This window comes from Astatotilapia calliptera, chromosome 14 (genome assembly GCF_964374335.1).
Source record: "Astatotilapia calliptera chromosome 14, fAstCal68.1, whole genome shotgun sequence".
Lineage (NCBI taxonomy): Eukaryota > Metazoa > Chordata > Actinopteri > Cichliformes > Cichlidae > Astatotilapia > Astatotilapia calliptera.
The window spans coordinates 19,978,198-19,989,213 of record NC_137435.1 but is presented as its reverse complement, the minus strand read 5'-3'; the positions used below and the strand labels follow the sequence as shown (position 1 = coordinate 19,989,213).

General features: G+C 40.6%; 2 protein-coding genes across 2 annotated transcripts; one reads left to right on the top strand and one right to left on the bottom strand.

The window, feature by feature from the left end:
- Window positions 1-1,204: 1,204 nt before the first annotated feature.
- On the bottom strand, window positions 1,205-4,265 carry cryba1a (crystallin, beta A1a). The gene is made up of 7 exons (XM_026191321.2): window positions 4,196-4,265; window positions 3,699-4,033; window positions 3,130-3,196; window positions 2,852-2,970; window positions 2,441-2,582; window positions 1,971-2,113; window positions 1,205-1,747 (listed from the first exon to the last, which is right to left on the bottom strand). Exons 3-7 carry the CDS (start codon window positions 3,166-3,168, stop codon window positions 1,600-1,602), a joined length of 591 nt encoding a protein of 196 aa, XP_026047106.1. The 5' UTR covers window positions 3,169-3,196; window positions 3,699-4,033; window positions 4,196-4,265; the 3' UTR covers window positions 1,205-1,599.
- A 2,763-nt stretch (window positions 4,266-7,028) lies between these two features.
- Window positions 7,029-10,977, top strand: crybb1l3 (crystallin, beta B1, like 3). Its single transcript, XM_026192733.2, has 6 exons — window positions 7,029-7,285; window positions 8,240-8,313; window positions 8,435-8,553; window positions 8,643-8,775; window positions 9,258-9,400; window positions 9,969-10,977. The coding sequence occupies exons 2-6, from the start codon at window positions 8,248-8,250 to the stop codon at window positions 10,135-10,137; spliced, it is 630 nt and encodes a 209-aa protein (XP_026048518.1). The 5' UTR covers window positions 7,029-7,285; window positions 8,240-8,247; the 3' UTR covers window positions 10,138-10,977.
- The last annotated feature ends 39 nt before the right edge of the window (window positions 10,978-11,016 follow it).

Here is an 11,016-nt window from a genome sequence, read left to right as displayed (position 1 = left end):
TCATTCATTCATTCATTCATTCATTTATTTGTTCATTTCAGGCACAACAAGAATACATATATTGAACATAAAGTGCACAAAACAAAAACAAAAATTACCTGAAAAGGAGTGGGACGAAGAAAACTTATTAAATCCCACCCCTATACTCACTCATCAACAAAAAACAATAAGCTTCCCGCAGCTACGCCCATCGTTGCAACCAAACAAACCATCAACAGCCCCGGGCACATGCAAGCATCTCAACGGCAGCTCGCAAACAACAAATAGAACCTTCATAACTGAATACAGAATATATATTAATTATAAATTGCGTTACCACAGGTAACAGGCAATAATAATTACATAGTGACAAACACACATACATATACATACATACATATATATCTACACACACATGTACATATATGTACAATCATACGCACACACTTTTTTTTTTTTTTTAAATTCATACCAGCAATGTTAAGAGAACAGACATTACAGAGCACAACAAAACCATCATTGAGTATACTGTGACCAGACCAACTGTTTGTAGAGGAATTTAAATCTATGAATATTTTTGCATTGTTTCAGTTGTAAACTCAGACTGTTCCAGATTTTCACACCACATACAGACACACAAAAACCTTTACAGGTTGTTCGAGTTCTGGGTAATTTGAATTCTCCGAAGCCTCTCACATTATAAACCCTTTCTCGAATTTCAAATATAATTTGTAAATTTGTAGGTAGAAGTTTATTAAAGGCGTTGTATAAGATTATAGATGTATTGTAATTAACCAGATCCTGGAATTTAAGTAACTTTGCCTGAAGGAAGAGTTTGTGAGTATGATCTAGATAACCAGCCTTGTGAATAATACGCAGTTCTCGTTTCTGTACTGTGACTAATGGATTAGTTGTATTTTTATATGTGTTTCCCCACACTTCCACACAATATGTAAAATATGGAAGAACCAGGGTACCAGGGTATGTGATTGGGTGACTTGTACTAGAAAGCACTTGTGAGTGCTCAAATGGAGTAGAAAGGTGTTATGTAAGTATAAGTCAATTTTGCTTCTATTAAGGCGTAAAACAAAACATGACTACCAATATACCTACTATCCCTTATGTGCTCCCAGCTTCTTTTCACTGCAAATAGTCACAGTTAAACAGAGAAGCCTAAAGCAAAGCTCGCTGTTTTAAAATAAATCACAACTGAGCACACCAGAGGTTAGCAGCAGACTCTTTATTTAAGTTGCCTTCTTCTGTCTTTATTGAACACTGGCAGCACCACAGTTATCCACAAATATGAGGAGCAATGACTCTGAGTGACATCACCACCCTGCTGCTGCCTTGAGGCCTGTTTTTAGCGTCCTCCTTTTCTTTCCTCAGCGGGGCATCAGTCAGGAGCTTCTCTACAGTGGCCTGTTTTTAACTTTCTTTTATTCTTCTCATGTTTTCTCTTTATTTTTATTTGGCAACAGACAAGAAAAGTGTCGTAAACATCTCGATGATAAAGCACCAGAAGGTGCTGGAATGATTGGGTTAAGGGTGGAAGAGGAGGAGCAGGAGGGAAGATCTGGAGGAGGTAAAGAGCGAGAGGCTGGGAGAGGAGGCCGCGGGGTCTCATTGCTGGATTCGACGCAGCGACTGCACCTGGAAGGACTGAGCGTGGGAGCCCCACTCTCTGTAATGTTTGTACTCGCCACCGTGATGGTCACACTCCATGATGTACTGGTAACCACGGTAACCTGGAAACTGGTAGCACACCCAGCTGGTGGTGGAGGAGGAGGAGAGGGGAATTTGTGGTTTAGACAGCAAGTGAAATGAAATGCATTTAGAAAAATATACGTGAAGCTACAGGAGGAAAAGACAACAGTTGTATGCCAGTGGATAAGCCTGGAAGCCACTATCAGCTACAGTTTTCTTCACTTGTTCCAATTTTAACATGTGTGAAGCCTGTAAAGAGTAATACGAGTTCCGATGTCGAGACTTACGCGCCGCTCTGAACTTGCATAGATCCGATCTCGTTGTTGCCCCAGCCCATAGCCTGCAGGGAAGGATAGTCATCGTTTATCTCCCACTGGCGCCCCATGAAGTTCTCCTTCTCAAATAGCACCATCTTGGACTCCTTGTGATTCTGTGCGAGCATGAGTCAGCCAGAGAAAACAGGCAAAAGAACACATGATGTTGGTGATAGGTGTAGTAATGAGGTAGCAACCTTCCAGGCATAAAAGAGTTGCATAATAATCATTAAAATTGTGTGAATTGGGCCCAAAATCTAATAATTTACAAGTTGCAAGTGCACTCCATTCTATTTTAGGCTGCACTCAGCGCCTTTATTAGTCACTCTATTGAGCTTTACACACACATGAGACCATTTCATGAGACAAATACTTTTTTTTTTTTTTACATTTTGTATAGATGGAGAAAAAGCAGAAGCTGCTGATTTAGGACAGAAACTCACAGCAGAGCAGATGGGGCGGAAAGACATCATCCTCTCAATGTGGTAGGCGTTGCTGCCGCTCCATGACTCCCAGTAAGGGTACTCTCCCCTCTCCAAAACAAACTGCTGGCCACAGAAGCTGGAGTGCTCATATCCTGCCCAGCTGCCACGAACAAACAGAGAGACACATGAATGCATCGCTGGATCACAGGAACACAGACCAATTAGAAGACATCAGGCAAATGTTTTGTATATTTTAAAAAAGCTTATAGTGAACTTTAAATAGTTATAAGTGAGGGCTATAAGTAATTTCAGATGTTATGTTTTGAGTTTAAATACTAACAGATCTCTCAGTATCTTTCTAATAAATGATAAATGTGTTTTAGGTCACACTCTGGTTTCGAGATTTTCTTTTCTCTGTGGGTGACTTACGCGCCACACTCCACCTTCAAGGATCGAATGTTGTCAACGCCACACTCCATGATGTTCTGGCAGGCTGAGGTAAACTCCAGACGCTTCCCCTGGAAGTTCTCCTGGTCATAAACTGTGATCTGGAGCGGACACAAATGCATACATGTAGCATGCACATGTTGCACGCACACACTGATGTGTGCACAGATGCACACGTCACACATTTATCAGGCCAGGCTTGATATTTAAAAGCATTATCTGCTTTTGTTGTTGATCCATGACAAGGGCGTCAGACTCACTTTCCATGGTCCCAGTGGGTTAGGGTTGTTTAGAGCCATGCTACTTTGTGTTTCCGACTTGATATACCTTCAGAATGAAGAGCAGGGAGTGTTGCATTTATTAAACATACAGCTTATCATTCACACCACTTAAAACAATAACGAGCGTTTCTGCAGTTTTTATGCAAAATATAAGAGGATCTTACAGACTGTCATCATTTTATGTGTCATGTTGGTGTGTCTTTTTTTGAATTTGACCAAATTTTATAACAAAATTTACAAAGTTCATTAATTAGAATGTTTTTGACATATATAACAATACTGCCTTTGTCATACATGTTTGGGCTTGAAACAGCTAACTATGGGAAATTCTCCACACTTGATGAAACCACGTTCAGATGTAGACACAGTGCATACATGTCCTCCCTGTGTGTCGTCAGTACACCTTTGCATATGCATGTCTGCTCTCTGTCTTTACATTCATGTGACTCAGCGAAATCCACAAAGAGGAAAAAAAAAATGCAAAAATGTAAGTGACAATAGTCTGCACAAGGTTGTATAGGCTGAATGGACTGAGATAGAGGGCTTACCTGACCGGCCCCAAAGAATAGCTGTTCAGTGCTCACAGGGGGCTCCACAAAAACGATGTCCTGACCTCAGAGTAAACGGACCTATTTATACATGTTGGTGCTGAAAAGCAGCTGGGCCTGTGGGTCGGGGCAGGAGTCAGCACATTGCTGCTCCGTGCATTGTTCGGCGCTGAGCTGCTGGGCTTTAGCTGCAGTAGGACTGGATGGAGGGCACGGTGCCCAGTGCAGATAAGCACAAGTTCTAAATGGTCCATGACCGGTGGGCCGGACCAAGTCCTGGCACGGCCTAGTCTGATAACAGATAACAGATGTTCACAGTCCTGGCAGAGACTGCCCTGCAAATAGGAAAAGCACCACAAGTAGAATTAAGTTAGAAAGCAAAAAAATTGAAAAAAGATAGGCAAGCTTAGACTTTTCATCAGTAAAGGTTTTTCAAAATCTAGGGGGACATAAAAATTTGTCTAATACAAAAGATAACTTGTCTCTTGTTTACTCACAAGGTCTTTCCAGAATGCGGTGTGCTCTGTCTCAGATTTGTACATCATGTCCGCTTCTACTGACCCCACGTCTCCGATCCTTTCACCTCTCCCCTCTCAAATCAATGTGCACGCATGCTCAGTCATGCAGGCAGACTGTCATGGACAGAGACAGACATGCAATGGCTTCATTCATGCACTCACACATGCATGCAGAGCTTACAAAGGACACACAGAGAGAAAACCATTTACACGGGAACAGCTGACCTTCCAGTGTACACTCATCTTCTCCTTGCATATTGCTATTACTACTGTTAATAATAATAATAATAATAATAATAATAATAATAATAATAATAATAATAATGATAATGAAAAGGAGCCAAAAATTGCTTTGCACTAAAAAGTCAAAGGCTGTCTGTGAATAGGTGGCATTTCACATGTTATTATTATGCACACTAATATAATTTTGTCTTTAAGGCAGAAAAAATAAATAATAATTTCTGACTTAATTTCCTGCAAAGATATTCATACAGGCGGCATCAATTACACTCTTTTTGTGAAGATTAAAGCTTCACATCCTGCATATTGTGGGTCAGTGAGGAAAAACTAATGCTTTGAAGCAGAAAACCTGTTGGAGTTTTATCTAAGAAACTTTTGGTTTAGCATTTGAATAATTAACCACTTGATTAAACATGGACACTGTGAATTCTTTTTATTTTAAGTGAAGCTGTTGTGCTGATCTAACATTCAAGGCTGAAGAGGTAAACCATTGTGAAATTACTTTCTCAAATGTCAAAAAGATACAAGTACAGTGTTGAAATCAGTGTAACCCAAACTAAATGGAAAGAAATATGTCACCAATACAGAAAAGGCTTGGGATCACTGTCCTGTTGAATGACCAAGCTTCAGAGAAGTTTTATCTGTCTCACATTTGACTCTAGATCACTTTGATATACAGATGAGTTCATGGTTGACTCAGTGACTGCAAGATGCTCAGGTCCTGTGAGGGCAAAACAACCCCAAATCATCGCTCATCCACCACAGTGCTGGACAGTTGGTATGAAGTGTTTGTGCTGATAAGGTGTGGGGGATTGTCTCCAAACATGGTGCTGAGCATTACGGCCAAACTTCTTCATTTTGGTCTCTGTTGAAAGGAAATTGATCCAGAGGTTTTGTGGTTTGTTTTCTCCTGGTAGCCATACTGGTTCAGTCCTTTTCTGATAGTACTGTCATGAACTTTAACATTTAACATGCTAACTGAGGCCTTTAGTGTCTGAGATTTAACTCGTGGATTTTTCACAGTTACTCTGAGCATTGCACAGTCTAGTGCAAATTTGGCAGGACGTCTATTTCTTGGGAGATTTGCAACAATCTTGAATGTTTTCTTCATTTGAGTCGTTTTTCTTTCCTTCTTTTTTTCCTTACTGCAGAATGACTCATTTCTAATTCTTTGAAAATAGCCTTAATTTCACATTTATGGGCAGCAACAATTGCTTTAAGATCATTGTTGATGTATTTCCTCCTTGGCATTGTGTTAGCACACACCTGAATACTACAGACCACCAAACTGCTAAAAGTCCCACTTTTATAGAGTTGCTCACACTTGCTGTAGTTGTTCACTACAGCGAAATTGATTTGCAGTATGTCCATACAAACAAACAGACAACCAACACATCACATACACACACAAAAATAATATAATATAATATAATATAAGCCTGAGAAAACAGCCAGTATCAGGTCTGAGTTTTGTCAGTGTATGTTTCCATGTTCCACTTTGAAGGTTCATGTCTGATGTCAGTGTATTCAGTTTTGCTTCCCCTGTCTCGTCTTGTCAATTACTCCCAGCTGTGTTCCCCACCTGTTTGTAATCTCCCTGTGTTCTTCTGCGTGTATTTAAGTTGTGTCTACTCGTGTACCAGTTGCTGGTCTGTCTGTGTATCCACCGTGTGTTCACCCTGCTGTCCACCTTGATATGCCTCTGCTCACCCTTTGTCATGTTTGTGTTCATGTTTGATACTTTAGTTTCTTACACTTTAGGTTATCTTTAGTTCCGTTCTGCCATTTTTCACCTTGTGTTTTATTTTTACAACAAACCTCCTTCGCACCTCCACAAGTGCCTGTGCTTGGATCCTCCTTTATTTTCTCCACACGGCTCATCCCAATCGCCGTGACACTGCTAAGGACTAGAATTATGTTTTCATTGTGTCCAGATACATAAAACCTTAAAATTGAAAGAGAGAGTGCACTTGCTTTTACCATGACTGTAAAAGAAAATGACACCGTGTTTTTATTTTAATATAGCAAACAAAAATACATTTAATGTTTCTGGTCTTTTGGTCATTTCACAAGTCATGTCAAGAAGCTGCCACTCTGCAAGTCTGCTGCTGTGCATGTAGAAAATAAAGCGTCTGTATGATACAATCATGGATGCATGTCTATCTGCATGACTATAGCCTGTCGACCACCCAAATGTTCCAAAGAGTGTCCGTTTGCCTGCCTATACAAAAGCTACTGCAGTCAGCATATTAGAGACGTGGGGCTCAAAAGCTTAGACTGCATGCACGAAGCATCAAAAAAAAGAGAAAAAATGAAAGTGAAAGCCAAAAAAATATATATCACAGAGCAAGAAGTGAAAATGAAATGAAAGACAGAAAAGAAAAAACATGAGGAAAAGAAAAAGCTTTTTAAAAGAAAGTCATGAAGAGAAGTGACAGCTTCACACACACAGGACAAACACCTAAGTGTGTGTGTGTGTGTGTGTGTGTGTGTGTGTGTGTGTGTGTGTGTGTGTGTGTGTGTGTGTGTGTGTGTGTGTGTGTGTGTGTGTGTGTGTGTGTGTGCAGACTTTCTGCTGATGGCAGTGACTGTCCCTGGTCCCCCACAATGGTCCAGGACAACAAAAGGAGCAGCTGAGTCATCATGACTTGTCCACGGATTAGCAGCGTGCCCTTTGACCCCACATTGTGAGCCAGCTCACAGCCAATGAGAAGCCGGAATCCTGCCTCTGTAGACTTGGTTTGGATGTGAATGTATATATATATCCCCTCTCATAAGGTCGGCGTCCATCACTTTCTCTAAAGGTCGGCCATTCCTTCAATTGTAACTGTAAGTTTTTCCTCTTTCTAACTTTTAAAGAACTGCTAGACTCGTTATTTGGAAATGTTGTGTTTGTTTTCCTGTCTACTGACACCTTGGACTCAAAGAACCAACTAGGGACTGCCTCTTCTCTTAAACCTTAACTCTGGCCTGAACAGGAGGAATATTGACACAGAATGCAGTTTACGTGTTCATTTGTCACCCTGAAGTTAACATGAATGAGAAAGATAAGAGACTGCGCCCAGTGCTTTTGTCCTTAAAAAGCCGCTCAGGGGCCACTATTGACAGATTTATGGATGATCATTGAATGTTCTTGCAGTCCTGGAATATTTACACAGTAAATACAACTTTAAGGTCAAAATCTGATAAAGTGAGTTATTATAACTAAGTTAAGCATTAAAAACTGATCAGCCTTAGATTTATGTTCACATAATAACGATGTGTCCAAAATGCTTGAATATAAAGACACCCATAGTTTATTTTTTTATTTTATAATGAGCTCAATCATTTTCAGAACGGATTTTTTTTTATCCTTAATGAGCAGCTTGACTCTACTTAAACCCTGTTTTTGTTGTTGAACTGGTGTGGCTGAAGTTCTCACCTTGATCCCAACTGTGATGTCACTGCTGGATGTGCCAGAAGAAAAACTGACTTCAAATTATGTGTTTCAGTTTGCTTTGTGTTGACTCGTTTTATAGACTGCAAAAGTAAAACAAGCTATATCTGAAAACAGCCATTGGATAACTCTGAGAAAAACCTACTTTTAAATGAATAAGCATCAAGGATCTATCCAGCGAATCTTTAGAAAAAGAAAAGAATAGTAATCTTTGATTTTAAATGACCACTATTTTAATTTAATTGCCGTGCTGGAGTTTATGCCATGTTCCAGCAGTCGAGTGGAAGTAATTATCCTCTTCAGGATCTCTAAAAACAGCTGACTGACTTCATGCTTCTTCCCTCTAGAGCTGATCATGTCTCACTCAGGTGCTCAAGGCAGCATAGGCAGCCACTCTGCCATTGGGCTGCGCAATCACAAGGTACTACTACGGTTTTCTTTTTAACACCAAGAGCCCTAAAAAAAACATGAAAACAAGTAATTATGTATCTAAAGTACTGTACTTGAGAAACTAATGCTTTCAGTGTGTTTTTGCTTTCCAGATATACCTCTATGAATACGAGAACTTCCAGGGACGTAGAATGGACCTGTTTGGAGAGTCCCGTAACCTGTGCGAGAAGGGCATGGAGAGAATCGGCTCCATCCGGGTAGAGATCGGACCGTAAGTCACTGACCCCGTGTTAGACACACTGTGAGTGACAGCACACTTTAGGTTGCCCCTTTTCCTTATCTGTTTGTCCGCCTCTCCAGCTGGGTCGGGTATGAGCAGCAGAACATGACCGGTGAGATGTTCATACTGGAGAAAGGAGAGTACCCCCGCTGGGACACCTGGTCCAACAGCTACAGGTGCGACCGCATCATGTCAATCAGACCTCTCCGGATGGTAAGTTGTGGTTGACATTTTTCAGCCTGTCAATTTTTGGTTTAGTCTCTGGTGTCCACCTCACGTTGCAGCTCGTGTCCATCTATTCTTTCTTTTGTCTTTTGCTGGCTCAAAGGAATTTATTTTTTTTTGTGTGAGGGGAGGGGTTCACACGTGTATTTATAGTCTTCTTCCATTTTTGGATGAAAGGATTCATTAGATGTCTTTTTTTTGCAGCTGTTTCATTTTCAACTATAAAAAACCCCCAAACAACAAAAAGTATTCACTGTTGTTTTTCAAGGATTTGATTTTATCTTCTAAAACATTTATATTACACAACCATTGTGTATTTATGCATACATCATTTATCCTCAGTAATCATAATAATGCTTTGGTTATGTTTTTTTTTGTTTGTTTTTGTTTTGTTTTGTTTTGTTTGTTAATCTAGAATAGAAATATGAACATTTACACAATCTGCGACAAACAATGTATTTCTCCAACAGGACCCGCAGGACCACAAGATCTGCCTGTATGAATGTGCAAATTTTGAGGGTCGTAAGATGGAAGTGTGCGACGAGGATATTCCAAGTTTGTGGTCTTACGGCTTCCAGGATCGTGTTGCCAGCATTCAGGTCACCGGTGGAACGTAAGCCATTTCTAGTTATCTTTTTTGGCTAATTCGACTCAGGCTCAGTGGCAACTCCCCACTTGGTTTGAGCTCTCTGTTTAGGGCATGTTTTTTGGGGTGATCGAGGGGTACTGTTCACCCTGACTGGAGGGGGATTGGGCCATAACTGGTAGACTTGATGACCTCACTGAAGGCCGGAATCCAAAATGCCTCTGTCAGATAACATGGATGATTTATAGCTTTAGTGTATTTGGGCTCTTCAGATTCAAAGATTCCAGAATTAGTCAAAAGGCTCCTTTTCATCTGTAGTCTCACAGATCGGACAAAAATAATAACCAAGAAATATAACACACCATCAGACAGTGTACACCTGTATAGCCCATCAAATACTTAAAATTACAACATGGAAATCCACAGTGCAATAAGAAAAGACAGAACAAATAAATATGAAAACAGATGTAAAATACGAAGCACTGGGAGGTGTTGTCTTATACAGAAAATACCTTTGTCATTTGTATAGCAACGTAGCTGAAAACTGAAAGCTAAAGCATTGTAGTTAACCTCTGTTTCTGTCTTCTTCACATAGCTGGGTGGGTTACCAGTACCCTGGCTACCGTGGCTACCAATATATGCTTGAAATGGGTCCTTTCAAGCACTGGAATGAGTGGGGAGCCCACCACCCCCAGATCCAGTCCATCCGCCGCGTGAGAGACATGCAGACGCACCGCAGGGGCTGCTTCGAAATGACCGCATAGAGGAGTCCAGTTGACTAAAAAGGAGGGAATAGCAAGGGTGAAGTCATGCTGCTAAAAACATCCCCTGGAGATCCTTCAGCAGCCACATGGCCACACCAGCTAACAGCGTTTTAATATTGTTTCCTGGTAGGATTTGGAAGTATGTGGCGGGGTGAACGATTCTGAATGGGATGAAAATTTCTTATTGTCACAGACTCTCAGAGTAACTGTAACACAGGTTTAAAAAAAAAAAAACGTAGCAAAGCTCTCTGTCTACAGACCTCATGGAAAGATTATATGATTTATCTGAACAGGGAATTAAAGGGGATTAGTGGATTTAATGGTTTGTGTTTATTAGTTTGTTTCAATGCTATTTTTCCAATCATACCTGCAACTCTTTGATTTTATTTTTATTTACTCGATGATGTATTTCAAGCTGAAATGATGTCACTAAGCCTGTTCATCACGGAGCTCTCCTTCTCCTGGGATCCATAGTCTAGTCTAGAATAAAGGTACACATATCATATCTGCTTACAAAGTACTACCATGGACAGCTCTCAACCCAACACATGGCCTGCAGTTATTTCTCCAGGCAGAGGGAGGCACCATATCCTCATCGCAAAGCAACAGACTCAGAGCCTGGACGGCAATGCTGGTTAATCATTAAAATAGACTTAAAAGGAAGAAGAAGAAAAAAGAGCAGTGCAGAGCTGTGGGTTTGCTGATGTGAATATCTTTTGGCTGGCCTGTTTCACCTCACTGATGGGGCTGTCCAGAAGGTTTGCATTTTAAATGTTCTCAGGGATGCTGGCATCTGGAAAGCAACTTTCCAATGGAAAAATAAAAGAACTGTACCTGAAAGCAAGTCTCACTGGGCCTACTTTCTTTTCCCTCTTGTTG

Excerpts from the sequence above, each read along its gene's own strand:
- cryba1a (XM_026191321.2), bottom strand. The coding sequence starts at position 3,168 with ATGGCTCTAAACAACCCTAACCCACTGGGACCATGGAAA. Across the intron at positions 2,583-2,851 it reads TTGAAGGTGGAGTGTGGCGC|CTGGGCAGGATATGAGCACT; the intron begins GTAAGTCACCCA and ends TGTTCGTGGCAG. Across the intron at positions 2,114-2,440 it reads TCCGCCCCATCTGCTCTGCT|AATCACAAGGAGTCCAAGAT; the intron begins GTGAGTTTCTGT and ends ATGCTCGCACAG.
- crybb1l3 (XM_026192733.2), top strand. The coding sequence starts at position 8,248 with ATGTCTCACTCAGGTGCTCAAGGCAGCATAGGCAGCCACTCTGCCATT. Across the intron at positions 8,776-9,257 it reads CAATCAGACCTCTCCGGATG|GACCCGCAGGACCACAAGAT; the intron begins GTAAGTTGTGGT and ends TTTCTCCAACAG. Across the intron at positions 9,401-9,968 it reads ATTCAGGTCACCGGTGGAAC|CTGGGTGGGTTACCAGTACC; the intron begins GTAAGCCATTTC and ends TTCTTCACATAG.